We start from the raw sequence: 21,734 nt of genomic DNA on the forward strand, positions 1-21,734 counted from the left end.
GTGTGTTTGAGTGTATTTCCACTCTGAATGATTTGAACTCTAGAACCAATTTTTGGCATATGTAGCCAATAATGGATCATACCAAAAAGAAAAAGAAACAACAGTTGATTTTGGTAGTCAGAAGTTGGAAGTAGACCAACTTTTTTTTTTTTTTTTGGTTGAGAAATAATTACAACATGTTGCAAATCCCGCAGCTCGAACTCTTTTCTCCCTAGACCCCCAAGCACTTTGTGCATGTAGAGGTGTCAATTCAGCTACAAGACCTTTGGTGAAGTAGACCAACTTTGAATCAAAGCTTCAATAGAGGAATAAAAAAATGGTACCATCCTCTCCACACATTTAACAAAACAATAATAACAGGTAAGCACTAAAGAATAGATTAATTAAGATTCCAAGATAAAAGTGAATTATAAAACCATTTTAAGAAAAGAAATAAACACCCTATAAATGCTCACAGAAAATGGAAAAAAAAAAAAAGAAAAAAAAAAGGAAAAAGGAACCAATAAAAAACTGAAATTCAATCCTATGATAGAACAACAATTGGGATAGGCAACTTTTGTAGATGACTCCTAGTAAGAGAACAATTTAGCTATTGATATCAGCTTATAATTCAAATAATGCTCTTCACATGCTCTTGGATTTAAAACTAAATTAAGAATTTCCCTCTCTCTGTGAAGTGCAATGTCATTGGTAATGGATGATATTTTGGAAGACCAAGTCATCAATATGTTAAGCCATAGATTGTTAGAGAAATTGCAGTTGTAATTGAAGATGAACTGAGCCTAAAGCTTACAAATAAAAATGACTCATCAAGTTCTGTTGTCAATACTTGTGTCTATCAGGATGAGAAGTAATAAACAAATATTGGATCTCTACTTTCACCCTATGAAGAATCTGCCAAGCGAAAATGTCTTTATTTTTTTCCCCTTCAAATGACCAATGATGATGTGATAGTAAATAAAAAGGCTAGTACTTGTTACGTCTGTAACATATGAATTCAAGAAGAAGGCCAATAAGCAACCACTTGGGAAATGACAATTTCCTTTATCCAGGTCTTGCTAACATGAACATCAACTTATGGTTTAAATCCAAGACAATCTACTAGATAAGAATTGAAAAATAAAGATGAAAAATGTTCTACATTCTGTTTTCAACGTAAGCTAAGCAAGCCAATAGGACAAAAACATTAGCAATTTAGAGTATAAAACGACTCAAACCTGCACAAGCAAAAAGAAAAAAAACTATATATATATATATATATATTCTTTTGTAGAAATACATGCACAAACTAATTCTACAATACTGTTGACAAATATTACTTCTCCCACAACTATTATCCCCATATCACTAAGTGCTGATTTTCACTCTGAGAATATGGAAGTAAAACACCCAAAAAACATCACCCTACAAATATAATCCCAATATGTAATTTATTTGAATGAAGAAACAAATGAAGTAATTGCCGTATTCTTTCTCATAATAAAGCATGTTCACTCATGCCTTAAGACCTCCTACTCTGACACCATGTTAAATTATTGATTGTTCCAAAAGTTTAAACTATTGTGATATAATAAATTTAATCATTTAACCATATAATTCTAACATATGTGAGGAATGAAAATTCTATTCGTAGACATAAAGATAAAGCTCCAAAATTTTTGGTTAAGCGCAAAGTTTTAAGTTCATATTCCTTCTTCTTTTTAGTTTGTTCTGCATAATTAAATTCAATAACGGAAAAAATTAGCTATACAATTAAAGAGGACGAAGAAAAAAAACTTCATTTTGCATAATGAAATTCAATACATCTTCTTTTGACGGAGCTAGATCTCCTTTCAAGTTTTGGGTGTGAGCAAGTCAACCCTCACTCTTGCAACTTTCCACTAACATGGGATAACTTTGAATGTACAATTTCTTCAAAAATGTAAGGCCAGACATTCATTTAGGCAATGATGTTAAATTGTGACAAATCCAAATCACAAGTGATTGAAGAGATATGATGTTACAGATACACTCCAGTATAGTTTTCAATCTCCGACAATTTCCAATCTTAAGGTTTTGCAAAGAGATGACATGTTGAAGCCCCACTGGAAGAGAGGTCAATTTTGAATAATTATGTAAAGTTAGATCCTAAAGCCTTTGCGTCATTCCAATTCCATCCCATCTCATTACAATTAAATATCCTAAGTTCCTCAAGTGCAATGAGATGTTGTATATTTTATAGGAGATGAACATCATTGTCTTCTATCGGACTAATAATCAAAGATTTTAATTTGGAAAGAGGGCCAATGATGTGGCAAGTGTTGAAGAAGAAGAACAACAAGCAGAAGATGTTAACTCTGCTAATGTTGTTGTTGGGTTTTCCTGAGATGTCATATTTATCATTTCATTGATATTTTTTGCTCCAATAGCCTCAAATTAAACTTCTCCATATGTAGTTCTTCAAGATAGGGAAATAAAGGCAAGGAATACAAAAAGCAATCCCTAATCATAGATAGGAAATGAAGGCAAAGAATTATTTGCCATTAAGATTGTTATCATCGACATTCTAACATAATTATCATTTTCATCTTCGTCCTTCTCGATGGTGGAAGGTTAACACTTTGATATCAATGATATGTATCCAAGAAAAGGAAAGTTATACAACATGAGAGTTTTGAAATAAGGCAATTGATGTAATGGTAGCACATGTTGGTGTTTCTTCATTGTATATAATGCAAGTTGTACAAGATTTTGAGTGACGAAATCAGATATCTCACTATCCTGTAACCATTTGATTCCAAACTTTTAAAATTTTGAGTTGGTTGCAAAAGCTTTGACTAATATCTCATCTTACCCAACATTCACTTCACTGACATCCCCTTCTATCCACTCTAACACCAAGCCTTCAAGATCTTGTTTCTCTTTCAAACTTGTAGCCTTACATTCTAATTCAACATCTTTCTCATGTCTCAAATTTTTTCTCAGGTTTCAAGCACAATATGCAGTGCATTTGTTATTAGTTCCCTCCAATATTTCAATAATTTTTTTGGCAAAAATTTGTAATCTATAGTATTTTATTTTAAGACAACAAGAGTGTGATTTGAACATACTATGTGTTTTTAAAATTTTTAAAATTGTATGATATAGTTATTTATATATAGCCATGCTTCACGGCCACTCAAGAATGCAAATATCATTTTGATAAAATAAAAATGCAAATATTCTTCAATCATTTTTTCGACTTTGTTTCAAAAGCAACTAAATTTGAGCAAAAATATCATACTCCAAATTAATTGTTTCTCATATAATTCTTAGAAAAATAATATCTAAATTTCATTATACTTAAATAATTAATGCATCACTTAAATAATAATACAACAAAATCTGCATTTATCCTACTAGTTTAATTACATAAAGTAAATATTGCAATGTTAGTTCATATATATTACATGTCACTATAAGAAGTTTGGAAATCTAAATCGTTATGATTAATTTAGTGAATTCATAAATATTTAATTTAAAAAAAAAATATTTTTGTGTCAATTATTTTCAAAGCAACTAAATATGAGGTAGAATATCATATTCTAAATCAATTATTATTATTCCAAATAAAAGTAGTTTTTTTATATATAAATTTTATAAAAATAATCAGATAAATTTATTTAATATAAATAATTAATGCACAACTATAGATATTTAATATATGCAATTACTTCGTTAGCTAATTCAATGAATTAAATAAAGAAAATTTCAAAAAGTGCATCGGGTCTTTACTTTTACACATACTATTTGTAGACCCATGTCATGTGTGAGAATATATAATTATTTTGAGATGTGGTATAATGTATAATTTATTCTCTGAACTCTATAATAGATAATTTGCTCTCTGTATAAATTAAACAATTTCCAGAAGTACTTTCCATTTCTCTATTTTTACAAGTATATAATTTTTTTTTTTTTATGTTTTTGATTGATATTATTCTTTTTGAAGTGGGCCATGTTCTTCTAGCTATTGTTATTAATGCATTATATTTTCTTAATTTTTTTTTGATACAACTAAAATTTTTAAGTTTCAAATTTATTATTCAAATTTCGTTTAAGGAGTTTATCATGATAACCAAAATTTATCATGTAATCATAATTGATATTATTCAAATAATTAATAGTCCTCTTAACCAAAACTTGTCTTTTCCTATTCTTAAGTATGTACAGTGAAGTTGAACAAATGGACCAAATTGGACGAAATGGACTGAAGGAACCAAATTGGACTGAATTGGACCGAATGAATCGCATTGGATCAAATTGGACTGAAATGTATTGAATGGGTTGAATTGAATTGAAATGGACCGAAAGGGACCATATTAGACTAAAGTGGACTGAATAAACTAAATTGGATCAAAGTGGACCGAATGCTTAACCATGATTAGTAAACTTTTTAAATAATTATTTTCAAAAACTTTTTAAATAATTTTGATGTAAAGTTTTCACATCCAAAAAATAAAATGAGTGCTATACTAATATTACCTTTAATTTATTTACATGAATTTATTTGTTACTTGTTATTATTGGTGGGACAAGGTTTAGCTACATAATTAGTTGTAGCCTTAGACTACAACCTTACCCAATATTTTTTTATTGGAGGAGAATTTCAACAAATTCGCCAATAGATGACATTTTCTTCATATATTCTTTATACAAGCAAAATTTTTAGAAAATTGAAGATCAATAACTATATCATCAATAATTTTTTTAAATTGTAAGTTTTTGTAATTTAAAATTACGCATAGGATATAAACCCTTATAAATGTTGTGACATTATACTTCTTTAAAAAAAGAAAATAAAAACACACATTTTTTTAACACACCCACACCACTTGCTTAAATTTACTCACGATCCATCAGATATATCCTCTCATTCGTCTCTCTTTCCCAACTGAGACAGAAAAATAGAAAGGAAAAAAATGGCGGGAAGCAGCAATGAGGAAGAAATGGAGTCGGTGCTGCTCCCCAATTTCGATCTCATCTACCAGGTAACCCGTATCGCGTAATCTATTGTATTATATATAGAGAGAGAATTGGTAATTGTTAGTAATTGTTAATAATCTTCAATTCAGGATTTCAAGAATGCGATTGCGGAGATAGAGTTGCTCAAATCCAACAGTAACGCCGAGCTCAAAATCCGAGAAGCCCTCCAATTCACTTCTCATTCTCTCCGCCAAGGTCACATAAATAGGATTTCCATTCTTTTTACTGCTTTCTGTTTGTCATATTGGTAATTGTCCATCTTTTTGTTAAAAAAAAGTTACGAGGAGTTGTAGTTGCAAAACAGAGTTTTGGGGTTTTTCAAACGCTAATTTTAAATTCCCAAAACGCCTAACCCAACGGACCCCTTAATTCATAATAAATATCTTTTTCCCTTTTCGCCTACATTAATTATTATGACCAGGTCCGTCTTTTTGTAAAAAAAAAAAGAAGCTACAAGGAGTTGTGGTTGCAAAACAGAGTTTTGGAGTTTTTAAACGCTCTTTTTAAACTCTCAAAAATGCCTAATTGAATGGACCCTTTAATTCATAATAAATATCTTTTTCCTTTTTTCGCCTACGTTAATTATTATTTGAAATACAGCTTGAACGGCGCACAAAATGCCAGAGCTTGAAAGAAGAACTTAAGAGAGTGAGTGATGAACGTCTCCATCAAGAATATGTAAGCTCTGATTGTAATTTGTATTGGGTGTGCACTCGAAAATCTATCTGATTAGATAATCAGTCATTACAGTTGCATCCTTGTAAATATATGTGTGAGCAGGAACACAGGAAGGCTATGGATTTGCTTAACCGAGATTACATGACAAAGGTTGGCGACTTAGAGGCTCAAATCCAGTGAGTTGAATATTTTTGCTCAAATGTGTTTTGTTTCTTCTTCAGTTGACTGATGATGTTGTCATACGCCAAGTAGGGGCCTTCTGCTTGAAAAGGCAACAAATGAAGCAACCATTAATCTCCTCCGTCAGGATTTGACAGCTCATAAAACTCATGTTCAGACTCTTGCAAAGAGGTTGGACCGTGTTCATTTTGATGTGGAATCTAAATGTGAGGTTATGTGAATTTTAGGAGTTCCATTTCCAGATTTTGTTGAATTATAAGGTATTTATGAATAATGTCACTGATTTTTGTTGTTGACAGATGATCTTGAGATTCAGGATCTGAAGGACTGTCTTATGATTGAACAGGAAGAGAAAAATGAGTTGAGTAGGAAAATTCAAGAACTGGAGAAGGAATGTGAGTGTGTGATTGCTTTCATTCTCTACGTTCAAATAGTTTCACCCGTCTTTGAACTGTGCTTCTTGTGCATTCCAATTTTTTTCCTGCTTTAGATTGGCTAAATAGTGCTCACCCCAAAAATATGTTTGAAACAGTCTAAGACCGGATGTGACCAGAAACTACAGCTGATATTTTACTTAATACATGAAATCCTAACCTGCTCGTTCCATATTATTCTAGAAATCTCATGTCCTCTCTGGTTAAATGCTTTATATTTTCTTATTACATGTTAGGTTTTGCCTAAGCTTAAATCTGGTTTAAGGATTGAGGAGTCCTAAGCAAATGCATAAAACAGATATGCTCTACCACATAGTGCAGTAAATAACGCTACAATAACACTTTTATCTACTAATGCATATAATCTCGGTAACAATGCAGTGCTGATTAGCAGAACAAAGTTGGTTGAACAGCAAAGAGATACGGTTTCAAGTCGGCTTGTTGAAACACTTAAACTGAAGATTATGAAACTACGGAAGGAGAACGAGATCCTCAGAAGGCAGCTTCCTTGCTCAGAAGATGGCTTGAGAGATGGTATCTGAATTTGTATTACTCTGTCAGGAAGCTTTGACAAGTAAGTTGATGTGGAAATTTTACAATCTAGACTAGTATATGACTGTAAGGTAAAATCTATATTTCCAATCAGATGATGTAGACCTTATACTATTTCTTCAAAATCATGAGCTAATAAAATGAAGAACCTCATTCTTGTAAAATTGCAGTTGTTTTCATATCAAATGTATATATTCCTTTCCAAACTTTTCTTGAAAAGAAATCATAGTACATGTTTAGCTTTTCTTTTGTGTGGAACAAGCACTTTCCGTAAAATTTTATCATCGTCACAAACTTTCTATAGGTGGAAGGCGTGGCAAGAGGGAAAACCTGTTTGTGAGTACTGTGCAGAGAGGAAATTAAGGAATGAGAGCGACAAATTATTTGGTATAGAGAGGAAAGAAATGAGCGCGACAAGTTATTTGGTATACTCGGTGTACTGCATCTTTCTTGCATAAATGTAGGTTCATATATAGGATCTATAGGTGGGATCCCACTTTTACACCGGGTGTAATGAATAATTTTATAGGACAAGATATTACCCACTACTCCCTTGTTTGGCAGCCAAAATTAAGAGAGGGATGGTTCCATTCTATGGTGCTACATATGTTTGGTCCAAAAATAGGTGGAGTGGTCCATTTCATTTTCTTATGACAGGAAATTATACAATTCACATACTTTATGGGTAACTATTCAATTTCGAATGAAATACCTAAAGTTTAGTCCTTTGAATCACTGTTCCAAAAGTGTGTTTAGTCTTTATGTCCCCTTGTTAGAAGCTTCCCTGTTGCAGAAACAAATGATCCATTACATTCCATTAAAGTCAACAAAATCCTTTCGTAGCTTTGATTTACTTAGATTGTGCTATCATTTTGGTCGGGTTTGAAGTCATTTTCGTTCACAATTTTGAAGCCTTTCATGGAGCCAAGGGTTTGCAAAGCTCTCTACCGTCAAATGTGTCATTGTGGTCTGGATGATTAAGTACTAAAGTTGTACTCCACTTATTACCAGAAATGAGAAGCTTAAGGGTACAAACTATATCTCACTACTGGAATTGACAGTTTTGCCAATAAAAGTTGGCAATTTAAAATAGTTAAGATATTTGAACATTTCTCACACTGCAATCAAAGTATTACCTGATTCAGTATGTACTTCATACAATTTGCAAACATTACTGTTGGCAAGTTGTCATTCTCTCACTGAGTTGCCCGCCAACATGGGATGGCTAATTAACTTGCATCATTTTGATATTATTAGAACAAACTTGATAGAAATGCCATTGCTAATGGGTAGATTGAAAAGTCTCTGAACATTAACTTCTTTTATTTTGGGAAAAAAGGGTGGTTCTGACATCAAAGAGTTGAGGGAGTTTCGGCAACTTAAGGGGAACCTTTCTGTTTTGAAGTTGGAAAATGTAGTTGATGCTAGAAATGCTTTAGAGGCCAATTTGAGGGATAAGTTGCAACTTAATGAATCGGTATTAAAGTGGGGTGGGGATACAAATGACTCCAAAAAAGATAGAGATGTACTAGACCAATTGCAACCTCATGCAAACCTGAGAAAGCTTACCATTGAAAATTATGGTGGCACAATATTTTCAGACTGGTTAGGACATGCATCCCGCAATATCGGATCGGTCCAAATTCGTAATTGTAAGAATTGCCTCTCCTTGCCACCATTTGGTAAACTTCCCTCTCTGAAGTTCCTCTCTATTGTGGGATAGATGGAGTAATGACTATTGGTACAGAGTTTTATGGGACTGTTGATTCTAAAAGCAAGCCTTTTGCATCGCTACAAACTTTTCGCTTCAAGAACATGTTGCTATTGCAGGGATGGCTTCCTTTCAGAGATGACAATGAAGGTGTAGTAGCTGTCTCTCGTCTCCAACAGCTTTATATACAAAATTGTTGTAACCTGACCAAGGGTCTTCTTGACAACCTTTTTTCTTTAAAGACACTTGCGATTGAAAAGTGTCAGCTGCTTGTCACTTCACTTCCACATTTACCAGCCATAAATGAATTGAAGTTACAGTATTGCAATAAGGTGTTGTTGAATGAATTACCACCTCAAGTGCTAAAGTTCACAATTAGTGGATATGATGCCTTGGTGTGTAACAACCACTGTCTTGAAGAGTTAGATGTCTCTGATTGTCCATCTCTCAGGTTGCTTCCTAGTATTGGCAAAGCTGATACAATAAAATCACTTGGTGTCAAGAACTGTGGAAAATTACTGTTTCTGATGCACCAATGTTATGCATCCCTTGAGAGGTTTTGCATAAGATGTTTCAATTCTCGTGTCCTTTCCATTAGAATTATTTCCAAAGCTTAATCATCTTGATATCCATGGATGCCAAAATCTTCATTCCTTTTCATTTTCAAATCGAGGACCACTTCAGCATCTATTATCTCTCAGAAGCTTAAAAATCACAAAATGTTCCAATTTGCAATATCACATTGGTCCAAATTCGTAATTGTAAGTATTGCCTCTCCTTGCCACCATTTGGTAAACTTCCCTCTCTGAAGTTCCTCTCTATTGTGGGATAGATGGAGTACAGAGTTTTATGGGACTGTTGATTCTAAAAGCAAGCCTTTTGCATCGCTACAAACTTTTCGCTTCAAGAACATGTTGCTATTGTAGGGACGGCTTCCTTTCAGAGATGACGATGAAGGTTTAGTAGCTTTCTCTTGTCTCCAACAGCTTTATATACAAAATTGTTGTAACCTGACCAAGGGTCTTCCTGACAACCTTTTTTCTTTAAAGACACTTGTGATTGAAAAGTGTCAGCTGCTTGTCACTTCACTTCCACATTTACCAGCCATAAATGAATTGAAGTTACAGTATTGCAATAAGGTGTTGTTGAATGAATTACCACCTCAAGTGCTAAAGTTCACAATTAGTGGATATGATGCCTTGGTGTCCTTACCTATGGGTAACAACCACTGTCTTGAAGAGTTAGATGTTTCTGATTGTCCATCTCTCAGGCTGCTTCCTAGTATGGCAAAGCTGATACAATAAAATCACTTGGTGTCAAGAACTGTGGAAAATTACTGTTTCCGATGTACCAATGTTATGCATCCCTTGAGAGGTTTTATTCTCGTGTGTCCTTTCCATTAGAATTATTTCCAAAGCTTAATCATCTTGATATCCATGGATGTCAAAATCTTCATTCCTTTTCATTTTCAAATCGAGGACCACTTCAGCATCTATTATCTCTCAGAAGCTTAAAAATCACAAAATGTTCCAATTTTGTGTCCTTGTCCAAAGAGGAACTGCATGCCCCCAACCTGACCCGGTTCTGTGTTTATAACTGTAATTATTTGAAGGTGCTGCCTGACCAGATGCACACACTGTTCCCATCTCTTCAGACTTTGAGTATATGGTGTTGTCCAGAACTTGAGTCATTTCCAGAAGGAGGTTTGCCATTCAGTTTAAACTCACTTGATATCCGTTCTTGTGACAAACTCATTGTCGGCAGCATGGGGTGGGGTTTGAAGGGACTACACTCTCTTAGGAGCTTCTAAATCAGTGATGAATAGGAAACTTGGGAGGCCTTTCCAGAGAGAGGGTTCCTTCAGTCCTCTCTTACATCCCTTGAAATTTGGGGTCTGAAACATTTGAAATCTCTTGATGGCAATGAGCTTCAACATCTTGCTGCACTTAGAAAATTGACTATTGGCTACTGCAGCTGCCCAACTCTGCAGTCCATGCCAGAAGAGGGCCTGCCAACTTCTCTCTCTTCTCTAACAATGAAGAATTGTCCCATGCAGAAAGAGCGGTGTTTGAGGGAGAAAGGAGAAGATTGGCCCAAGATAGAGCATATTCCACTCATAAAAATTGACAAAGAAGTGATCTCATGATGTTATAGTCCACAGGAGCCTCATCTCTTCATCTAATTGAAGTTCTGCTTAGATACTCATTTTACTCATCATATCATACTTGCTGTCAGGTAGATGGATTGGTGAATTCTTCTTCTTGACCTTACTCATCTAATTAGTACAAAGAAATTTCTAAATTATCAACTTCAACTTATGTCTTTTGGTGATCATTGCATAACTGGTAGCAGCAATGCTAGAGCTTTGTCTGTTCATAGAGGCCAATGAGTGATCATTGTATACTGGAAATGCTTGAGCTTTGCCCTGTCTCATTTTATGCTTACATTTCTTGTCAACCCTTCGCAGGAAACTGACTCATATCTTCTGTACAAGTTTGAAGCCCCAATGATGATTCTTATTGCAGTGATATTGAAAGCTCTGTATACAAAAAGTCCTGGGTTAATGTTGGGCCTAATGAACAAACTTCATTTATTTTTCTTTTTAGGATAAAACCAACTAGCAATAATTGTGTTTATTGAATGTCTGCAGCTTTTGACTTAACATCAGACAGGATCTGGTTATGTGAAGTGCAGTTGGAATATTGCGGAATGCACTGTTGAATGGACGGCCCTCAGACTGCACAAAGGATGTACTTGAGAAGCTTGTGCCTCATACAAACTTGAATAAGCTACAGATGCATAATTATGGTGGCACAAGATTTCGAGGTTGGTTAGGAGATGATTCATTCTGCAATATTGTATCTGTAAGCTTTCAAAATTGTGAAAATTTCTGTATCTTGCTACCCCTTGGGAAATTACCTTCCCTGAAACACCTTTCCATTGAAGGTTTTGATGAACTAGTGGCTGTTGGTCCTGAGTTTTATGGGAACAATTCTCTTGCAGCTCAGCGGTTTCTATCTCTTGAAATATTAAAGTGTAGTTGGATATCTGCATGGGAGGAATGGTGCTCCATCAGAGTTAAAGATGAATTTATTGCTTTCCCTCGTCTGCAAGAGCTTCACTTAGATGTTCTTTTGAAGTACCAAGATCAGCACAGAGCTTTGTTAGGTCCGCTAAAGATATCAAATTTCTTAAAGCAGAGTTTCGTGCAATTCTGCATGTATGTTCTCATTGCTTATTGTTTGGTATACTTGACTGAGTATATTCCACAAACTTACTGATGATTTCTTGGTTCTTATTGTGGACCATGCAGGCTTCTAGCTCTCACAAAATTGAGGCTTTTACAACATTCCACCTGATGATTATTTCATAATTACTTTTTTTGGTGACTACTACGAGCATTGTAAGCATTAAGCATTGGAACAATGGAGAAAATCTCTAATATTATTGGTGGAATAGGACATTTCATCTTGCTTAGTTTAGTTTACTGGATGTTTTGTTTTCTGTCCAATGAAGTAGCAAAATGAACAGTATCTGTGGTAAAATTTCATCTTGCACTATTGGATTTTTTAAGTTGTATGTTGTAGTTCACCATCCATTTTGTTTGAATTACGCCGGAGGCTTGTAGTGCTAATTTTAATGGTAATGGTTCCAGTTTGTGTGGCTTTAACTTGCGTTTGTTTTGTTGCATTATCTCTACCTCTAATGTCTAATTGCTAAGCACTTCATTTTTCATGTGGTAGACTTCAATGGGTTGGATTTGTGACATTGAAGGCAGAGATTGGCTGTGACCAAAATGGTGGCAGCCGGGTACATTCTTTCCTGTTATATTGAGCTAGCATGTCATGTCTCTAAAATTGTACTATTGTGAGCTATGGAAGTAGTTTTCTAACATAATTTGATATTGGAAATAGAGATGGAATAAAAAAAGTTCTTAAACATGAAAATCTCTATATTCAGTGTGTATTAATTTGCCTCTACCTAGGACATGGGTATTTATATATGTGGGAATATTTTTATAAAGATTACAATATTTTTATTAAATATAGATTTAATTGAAGTGATTTAATAGAAATCTTTTTTCTTTCTTTTATGTTTACCTTTGTTACTAAGCTGCAAAACCGATATGCTTCTTTCTTACAATAGTGAAAGAATCAAAGAAATAAACATTAGACTTTATTTCTAACGTATAGTTTGTGACAATTGTATTCTTAGTTTTAATTTTATCTCAAATCGACAACAAGATGTCAAAGGGAAAAATACTCTTCGTAGTCTACACGTCCTCACCACCTTAAAATTTCCATCTTAAATGATTTGTAAATTACATAAAAATAAAAAAATTATATCTTTTGTTGAAACTACAATTTCAATTAATATTTTTCAATTAGGTGTGAATGTTGAGAAATTCACCATTGGATTATATATTTTTCCTTACACTCTTCATTTTTGCAAAATTCCAGAAGATTAAAGGTTAATAGTTGTGTTATCAGTCACATATTTAAATTTTAAATTTTTGTAGTCTAAAATTATGCATAAAAAATAATTTTATGGATCAAATATTAAATAATGTGTAATTAGCAATAAATTTAATATGCATGTTAAAAACAGAAAATGCAATTTTAAGGTCAGATTTTCAAAATTATAGTCATATTAATTTTTATAGTGAGAGTTCTAGCCATTAATTGTAACCAAGTTTTTTTTAATTATTTTTAATTATTTTATTTTAAGGGGAGGTAATTGGAACCAAGTTTGTAACCAAACTTTGTCATTTTTATTAAAGTTTTGAATGCACTAGACTTCTATATGGCCTTGGTTAAGTTGTTGTGGGCTCCCGTGGTTGGCAATTGATTTCTTTATTAGATTTGGTAAAGTTTAGTTACAGTTTTACAAGTGTGATATATTAAAATTTTCAATCAAATTCAAACATATAATTAGATTGAAATTAATTATTTTGAAATTTATGTTTATTGGTCAATATGACAATATATTGCAATTTATTAGTTTTTATATTGTTGGATTTTGTTCAAACCTTTTATATATATTGTTTGATGCATTTTGAGTATGAGGGATAAATTATGGGCCAATGGTTTTAAAATATACAGATCTCACATCATTTTTACACAATCCACTTCAGAAAGAGACCTGAAATTTTCTCATGATCTTGTTGGGCCAAAATGGTTTCATCTTGTAGGCTTGTCCCTATCTCATATATTCAAAGCACTTTTATCACTTTGGTGAAAGCATATAGGCCAGGCCTTTGAAACTTTTTACATTGCTTAATGAAATTCTTTATTGATTGAAACAAAAGGAATTATCTTCTTCAAACTTTAAAAAAAAAAATATTAGTATTAAAAAAGTTCTGAGGGTGGTGAGTGGAAAGACACATGGATGTGAAGTTTTGACTGTCATGGTCCAGGTGTTCTTAAATAATGCAAAGCTCATAATGGCAGTGATATAGATTAGTGTTTATTGTTCTTAAATTATGCAAAGCTCATAATATTATTAGAATATGTGAGCTAGTCATCATTATGGAACATCTTCTAAGAAGGTGCAAGATAGGGAGCCCACGAAAACGCCATTTACACCAAAAATTACAATTACACTAGTCATCATTATGAAACATCTTCTAAGAAGGTGCATGATAGGGAGCCCACAAAAACACCATTTACGCCAAAAATTACAATTACACACATATATGGATTCAAATTATTCTCTCTTTTATTTTTTATTTATTTTAATTTCTTTTAGATATACACATGAGTTTATTCTTTTTTATTTTATTTTATTTTTTATCTATCGAGTTCTTGATGATTTATTTATATTAGACTCTTCATCTTTTTTACCTCATTAACTCACCTAGAATAAAAATAAAAATAACTTAAATAGGATACGTGGCGCAAAATCAGACAATAATTGGAATCCAATTTAGAACCTAATTGATTTTCTCTCAGCTTTACCTATTAATATATATATATATATATATATATTGGTGTCAAATGTGGAGACCACACCATAAATATTTATCCATATGTTCATTGTATTTATTTGCAATAATGCACAAAATGAGGAGTCCAATAACAAACTTTCTAAAAGGTAAAACGTCTCACAGATTATGAAAAAAAAAAAAAAAAAAAAACCTAAATGGACTGGAGGAAGAATTCTAATGCTAACTTAGTCGAACCCATAGTTCATGAATTACATAATCATATGTTTTTTCCCCAAAGGTTCCTAGTAACTTTGAATGACAATAGAATCCCACACAAGAGGCAACTTATAAATCTTACCGACAAAGCATGAACTTGAAATACATGTTTCTGAGGTTTTTTATTTTATTTTTTTTCTTGAACTATTCTTTTGAGTGTTTAGACTCAGAGGAGAAGAGAATATTCTACAAATCAAACAACCTAAAGATAAAAACTAGCATGCAGGGAAGCCACCACGAGTTTGATGTCTTTATTACTAGTTTTGGCAATTCACTAAGCTCCAGTTGACCCTTCGGCAATGATGTCTTCAATATAATCAAGGTAGGAAAAATTAGATTAAATTAAATTAACGCCACTTCAAATTTAGGGAAATGTTCTCCAAATAGTAGTGATAGTTTTTCATTTTTATTATAGTTTTTCATTTTGTCATTTTTATTATAGTTTTTAATGCACTAGACTTTTGTATGGCCTTGGTTAAGTTGTTGTGGGCTCCCATGGTTGGCAATTGATTTCTTTATTAGATTTGGTAAAATTTAGTTACAGTTTTACAAGTGTGATATATTAAAATTTTCAATCAGATTCAAACATACAATTAGAGTGAAATTAATTATTTTGAAATTTATGTTTATTGGTCAATATGACAATATATTGCAATTTATTAGCCTTTATATTGTTGGATTTTGTTCTGACCTTTTATATATATTGTTTGATGCATTTTGATTATGAGGGATAAATTATGGGCCAATGGTTTTAAAATATACAGATCCCACATCATTTTTACACAATCCATTTCGGAAAGAGACCTGAAATTTTCTTATGATCCTGTCAGGCCAATATGATTTCATCTCGGAGGTCTACCCCTATCTCATATATTCATAGCACTTTTATCACTTTGGTGAAAGCATATAGGCTAGGCCTTTGAATCTTTTTTCATTCCTTAATGAAATTCTTTATTGATTGAAACAAAAGGAATTATCTTCTTCAAACTTTAAAATATATATATATATATATATATTAGTGATGGTGTCATAAATAAATCCCCAAGTCCATAACTCGTCCATATGTCTCGTCCAACAAAAGAAGCTACAATAGGCGATGAAAATTACAAGCGTACTGGCGAACCTCGTCCATACATGGACGAGCAATACCTCGTGAGATCTATTTATCAGTTATGAACGTCAAGCCTTCCAAGATGATCTCGTTATCTTCCACTGAAGATGGACGAGATCATCCTTGAGGTGTCGTCCATCCTGACTATGGATGGACGAGTTCATCAGCGTCCGACCTAGGTAACTTCCACAGCGGTTATGGAAGTTACTCCTAATTCGCCGGACTCCTCGACATTGGGAACGGTTCCTAAACAGATAAACCGTTCCACACACACACTATATAAGGCTTCTTCGATGAAAGGTAAGGGGGGTCAGACACTTTTACTTTTGAGAGAACATTTCTTCGTTACAGAGAGTTCAAAGTAACTAACTTGATCATCGGAGGATTTTTGGCCGGTCCCCCACCGGTCCCCTCTGATTCTGTGTCCTTTGTATTACAGGAAATAGCCTAAAGATCAACGTTCGAGTCCTATCAACCCACTGATAAAGGGAGAATCATCAGTTGGCGCCGTCTGTGGGAAGAAATTGTTTCACAGTTTACTTCTCCGTGACAAAGGGTCGATGGTTCGGACTAGATCAAGGGCTACTAGCCCAGGCCATCAGGGAAGCAGCAACCCGCATCGTGATCGCCAGTCTGCCCCGGTCATGCAGTCATCTGCCCAACATGCACAATCTATGGCAGACGCTATGGCGGAGTTGACTCGCCAAAACCAAGAATTACGAATGGAGATCAATATGAGGAGGCAAACGCATGAAGAGCGTGAAGGTGGACAAACACAAAGTCATGGCGGAAGAGAGAATACCGAAGTTGGAAGTCAGTTTAGAGGCACCACTTCGCGAACGGTACCACACCTGAAGGAAGAAATGGATCAAATGAAGAGAGTTATGGAGGAAATGAAGGAAAATATGAAAAGGGCGAATCCGATAGAAGATTTGGTTCACAGGACTGACTCTCCCTTCACGGCTTCCATCAACGGTCACCCCCTCCCATCAAAGTTCAAGTTGCCTTCTCTGGATTCATATGATGGAACACGTGACCCGTTTGATCACATAGCCACTTTCAAGACCACCATGCATCTTCAAGGGGTGCCTGATGAGATAATGTGTAGAGCCTTCCCTACCACCCTTAAGGGTTCAGCACGAGTTTGGTTTAGCAAAATACCTCCAAATTCGGTGAGTTCTTTTGAAGAGTTGAGTAAGTTATTTGTTAACAATTTCATTGGAGGACAAAGGCACAAGCGTTCCTCGTCCAGTTTGTTGACGATAGAGCAGGGAGAGAACGAGAGCCTTCGGTCGTTTATCACCCGTTTTAACAGAGAAGCTCTCAGTGTGGACGAAGCAGATGATAAGCTTCTACTGGCAGCCTTCCACAACGGGGTGAATTCGGATCTGTTTATACACAAGCTCTATGAAAAAGAGCCCCAGTCCATGGCCGAACTCGTCCATTCGGCTCAGAATTTTATGAATGCAGAAGATGCAATCATCGCTAAGAAGAGGAAGAGGTCCGAGAGAATGGATGCAAATCCCAGTCGTCATCACGAGCAAGGAACTCGTCCAAAGAAGGGACGGACGGAGGAAAGGAGAGATCGAGAAAGTAAGAAGCCAGGCCCTCCAGTACGGAACCAGCAGTATACCCCTTTAAACGCCCCACTTGAGCAAGTCCTTATGCAAATCAAGGATGATCCCTCACTGAAGTGGCCGGAGAAATTGAAGGGTGATCCCAACAAGCGCAACAGGAACAAGTACTGTCGCTTTCATAGGGATCATGGTCATAACACGGACGAGTGTTTTGACTTGAAGCAACAAATTGAAAATCTCATAAGGCAAGGGAAGTTGAGGGGTTTCCTTGGACGAGACCAGATGGACGAGAAACAGAAGGGAAAGATGGAAGATTCATCGCGACCACCACTCGGGGAGATAAGAGTCATCATTGGGGGAAGTTCAACTGGCCGGTCGTCCAAGTCCAAGAAAGCATACTTGAAGGTAGTACAGAACGTCCAGCTTACCGGACGATCACCGAGAGCAATGTCTATGGACGAGCAGGCAATCACTTTCACGGACGAGGATGCTGACAGAATTCATCACCCTCATGATGATGCCCTCGTCATCTCCCTACTAATTGCAAACTACACAACCAGAAGAGTGCTTGTGGACAATGGAAGCTCAGCAGACATTTTATACTATCCAGCTTTTCAGCAAATGAGATTAGGACGAGACCAGCTCCGTCCAGTGAACTCCCCCCTAGTAGGTTTTGGTGGGATGAAGGTGCAACCAGTGGGTACCATTTCCTTATCCGTGGTAGTGGGGGCATATCCACAACAACTTACCAAGGACGTCAACTTCCTTGTGGTAGATTGTCCATCCTCCTACAATGCCATCATTGGAAGACCAACTTTGAATAGCTGGAAAGCTGTTACCTCCACTTACCATTTATCAGTCAAGTTTCCAATGGAATATGGGGTAGGACAGGTACAAGGTGACCAACTGGCAGCAAGAGAATGTTACTTGGCCATGCTGGCCATGGATGAACAAGTTCAAGCAATGAATATTGAAGAAAAGAAGGTTGTAGCAGAGCCTACTGAAGCATTGGAAGATATTTCCTTGGATGAAGTTAACCCTGAGAGGTGTACCAGGGTTGGAGCAGATTTAGAAGAGAAGATTAAAAAGGACCTCGTCCAATTTTTGAAGAAAAACATTGATGTGTTCGCGTGGAGTCACGAGGATATGCCGGGTATAGACCCTAGTGTCATTACCCACCGTTTGAATGTATGTCCTTCCTCTAAGCCTGTGCGGCAAAAGAAGAGGGTGTTTGCCCCTGAGAGAGATAGTGCAATCAAGGACGAGGTCCAGAAGCTGATGGTAGCAAAGTTCATTCGGGAAGTGTATTACCCGGATTGGTTGGCCAATGTAGTAATGGTCAAAAAAGCGAATGGCAAGTGGAGAATGTGCGTGGACTTCACTGATCTGAACAAGGCTTGCCCCAAGGATAGCTACCCGCTACCGCGCATTGACCAGTTAGTAGACTCAACTGCAGGACACAAATTGCTTAACTTCATGGATGCCTTTTCAGGATACAATCAGATAAGAATGGACGAGGCTGACCAAGAGAAGACATCTTTTGTAACCAGTCAAGGCTTATTCTGCTATAAGGTGATGCCGTTTGGCTTGAAGAATGCAGGGGCAACATATCAGAGGTTGGTCAACCACATGTTTCGTCCACAGATTGGGCGGAATGTAGAAGTCTACGTAGATGACATGCTGGTGAAAAGTCAAGACGAAGGAAGACATCTAGACGACCTGCAGGAGACATTCGAGACATTAAGGCAGTATCACATGAAGCTAAATCCTAGCAAATGTGTCTTTGGAGTATCATCAGGGAAATTCCTTGGCTTTATGGTATCCCACAGGGGAATTGAAGCGAATCCAGATAAAATTCAAGCAATATTGGACATGAAGCCACCGCAAAATACCAAGGAAATCCAATCCCTCACTGGACGAGTCGCTGCGCTTAACAGGTTTGTCTCTAAAGCTACTGATAAATGTTTGCCATTTTTTAAGGTTCTCAAAAAAGCATTCGAATGGACCGACGAGTGTCAGAGAGCTTTTGAAGATTTGAAAGTATACCTTACCATGGCACCGCTGCTGAGTCCATCAGTGGAAGGAGAGGAACTATATTTGTACCTAGCAGTAACCCCGCACGCCGTGAGCTCGGCATTGATAAGAGAGGAGGATAAAGTGCAAAGACCTGTGTACTATACAAGCAAGGCATTGAAAGGAGCGGAAGGACGGTATCCGCAAATGGAGAAGTTGGCCTTCGCACTAATCACAGCATCACGGAAGCTGAGGCATTATTTCCAAGCACATGTCATTAATGTTATGACAGATCATCCTCTTAAAAAGGCAATGAATAGGCCGGAAGCTGCAGGACGATTAATCCAGTGGGCTGTGGAGCTAAGTGAGTTCGATATCAGGTATCTACCAAGGCATGCCATTAAAGCTCAAGCCCTAGCAGATTTTATTGCGGAGTTTACCCCAAGTCATAACGAAACAGAGGACAGTAAGAGATGGATCGTTCATGTGGATGGTTCGTCCACACGGCATGCAGGAGGAATTGGTGTGGTCCTGCAGTCCCCAGAGGGAGATAAACTGAAACATAAAGTCCGTCTACAGTACCAAGCGACAAACAATGAAGTCGAATATGAAGCCCTCCTCAAAGGGCTAGAATTGGCAAAGTCCGTGGAAGCAAAGTCCATATGTGTCATGGGGGATTCCCAACTGATCATGGGGCAAGTGAATGGGATGTATGAGGCGAAGGAAGAACGAATGAAGAAGTATCTTGGTAGGGTGATGCGCCTTGTGAAAAGGTTTGAAAAAGCTGACTTCGTTCAAATCCCAAGGGAGGAGAACGTGGAAGCTGATACTATAGCTAAGGAGGCCTCAGCAGACGAATCATTAGAGAAGTCAGACGAAGTTCAATATGTGCCAAGTATAGATGCCCAGGAAGTACAGCAGGTTGATAACAAAGAAAATTGGATGACTCCCATTATATCCTATTTGAAAGACGGACAACTACCAGAAGAAAAGGACGAGGCCAGAAAGGTGAGGGTGAGGTCAGCTAGATACGTCCTTATGAATGGAGTTCTATACAAGAGAGGTTTCTCTCAACCTTACCTTAGATGTTTAGCTCCGGACGAAGCAAACTACGTGCTGAGAGAAGTTCATGAAGGGGCATGTGGCAATCATTCGGGAGCAAGATCACTTGTCCACAAGGTCGTCCGTGCAGGGTACTACTGGCCGAACATGCAAGCTGATGCTAAAGCATACGTTAAGGTCTGCGACCAGTGCCAGCGATTCAGCAACGTCCCCAGGCAACCATCGGAATACCTCACCCCAATGGTGGCACCGTGGCCCTTCGCACAATGGGGACTGGACATTTTGGGTCCCTTCCCTTTGGGAGTAAGGCAGATGAAGTTTCTAGTGGTGGGCATCGATTACTTCACCAAATGGGTGGAGGCAGAACCGTTGGCAAATATCACGCAACAGAATGTGAAAAACTTCGTGTGGAAGAACATCGTATGCAGATTTGGAGTGCCGAAGGTATTGGTGTCTGATAACGGACGACAATTCGACAATGCACTCTTCAAGGACTTCTGCTCACATTTTGGAATTCAGAACCATTACTCCTCGCCTGCACACCCCCAAGCCAACGGCCAGGCTGAAGTTGCAAACCGATCCTTGTTGAAAATCATCAAGACTCGGCTTGAGGGGACAAAGGGAGTGTGGCCAGATGAATTACCAGGAGTTTTATGGGCGTATAGGACCACAGTGAGGACACCTACAGGAGAGACTCCTTTCAAACTAGCCTATGGAAGTGATGCAGTCATACCTGCAGAAGTACATATGGCTAATCATAGGGTGATGATGTATCAAGACAAGGATAATGAAGATCAGCTTCGTCTGAACCTCGATTTAATAGACGAGGTAAGGACAAATGCAGAACACCGGGCAGCAAAGTATAAGAATCTCATGGCTATGCAGTACGACGCGGTGGTGAAGCCTAGGCGTTTCAACATTGGAGATCTCGTCCTGAGAAAGGTCTCTTTGTCGACCAAGAACCCGGCACATGGGAAATTGGGCCCAAACTGGGAAGGACCCTATAAAGTTATCAACTGTAAAAGGCAAGGATCCTACTACCTGGAGGCCCTGGACGGGAGAAAGCTGGAACATCCTTGGAATGTGGAGCACCTGAGGAGGTACTACCAGTAAGAGTGAACCTATGGACGAGACTGGGTCTTATAAGTCTAATTACCCTACTACTACGTATGATGCTGTTTGTGTTTGATACTATTATATTTGGTGTTGC

At 36.6% G+C, this 21,734-nt stretch overlaps 1 protein-coding gene across 1 annotated transcript; it reads left to right on the forward strand.

The window, feature by feature from the left end:
• The first annotated feature begins 4,896 nt into the window (after nt 1-4,896).
• On the forward strand, nt 4,897-12,234 carry LOC115986881 (protein At-4/1-like). The gene is made up of 9 exons (XM_031110241.1): nt 4,897-5,009; nt 5,094-5,245; nt 5,410-5,425; nt 5,605-5,682; nt 5,785-5,858; nt 5,935-6,068; nt 6,162-6,257; nt 6,678-11,779; nt 11,873-12,234. Exons 1-8 carry the CDS (start codon nt 4,941-4,943, stop codon nt 6,836-6,838), a joined length of 780 nt encoding a protein of 259 aa, XP_030966101.1. The 5' UTR covers nt 4,897-4,940; the 3' UTR covers nt 6,839-11,779; nt 11,873-12,234.
• The last annotated feature ends 9,500 nt before the right edge of the window (nt 12,235-21,734 follow it).

The sequence above is a fragment of the Quercus lobata genome, chromosome 4 (genome assembly GCF_001633185.2).
Source record: "Quercus lobata isolate SW786 chromosome 4, ValleyOak3.0 Primary Assembly, whole genome shotgun sequence".
NCBI classification, from domain to species: domain Eukaryota; kingdom Viridiplantae; phylum Streptophyta; class Magnoliopsida; order Fagales; family Fagaceae; genus Quercus; species Quercus lobata.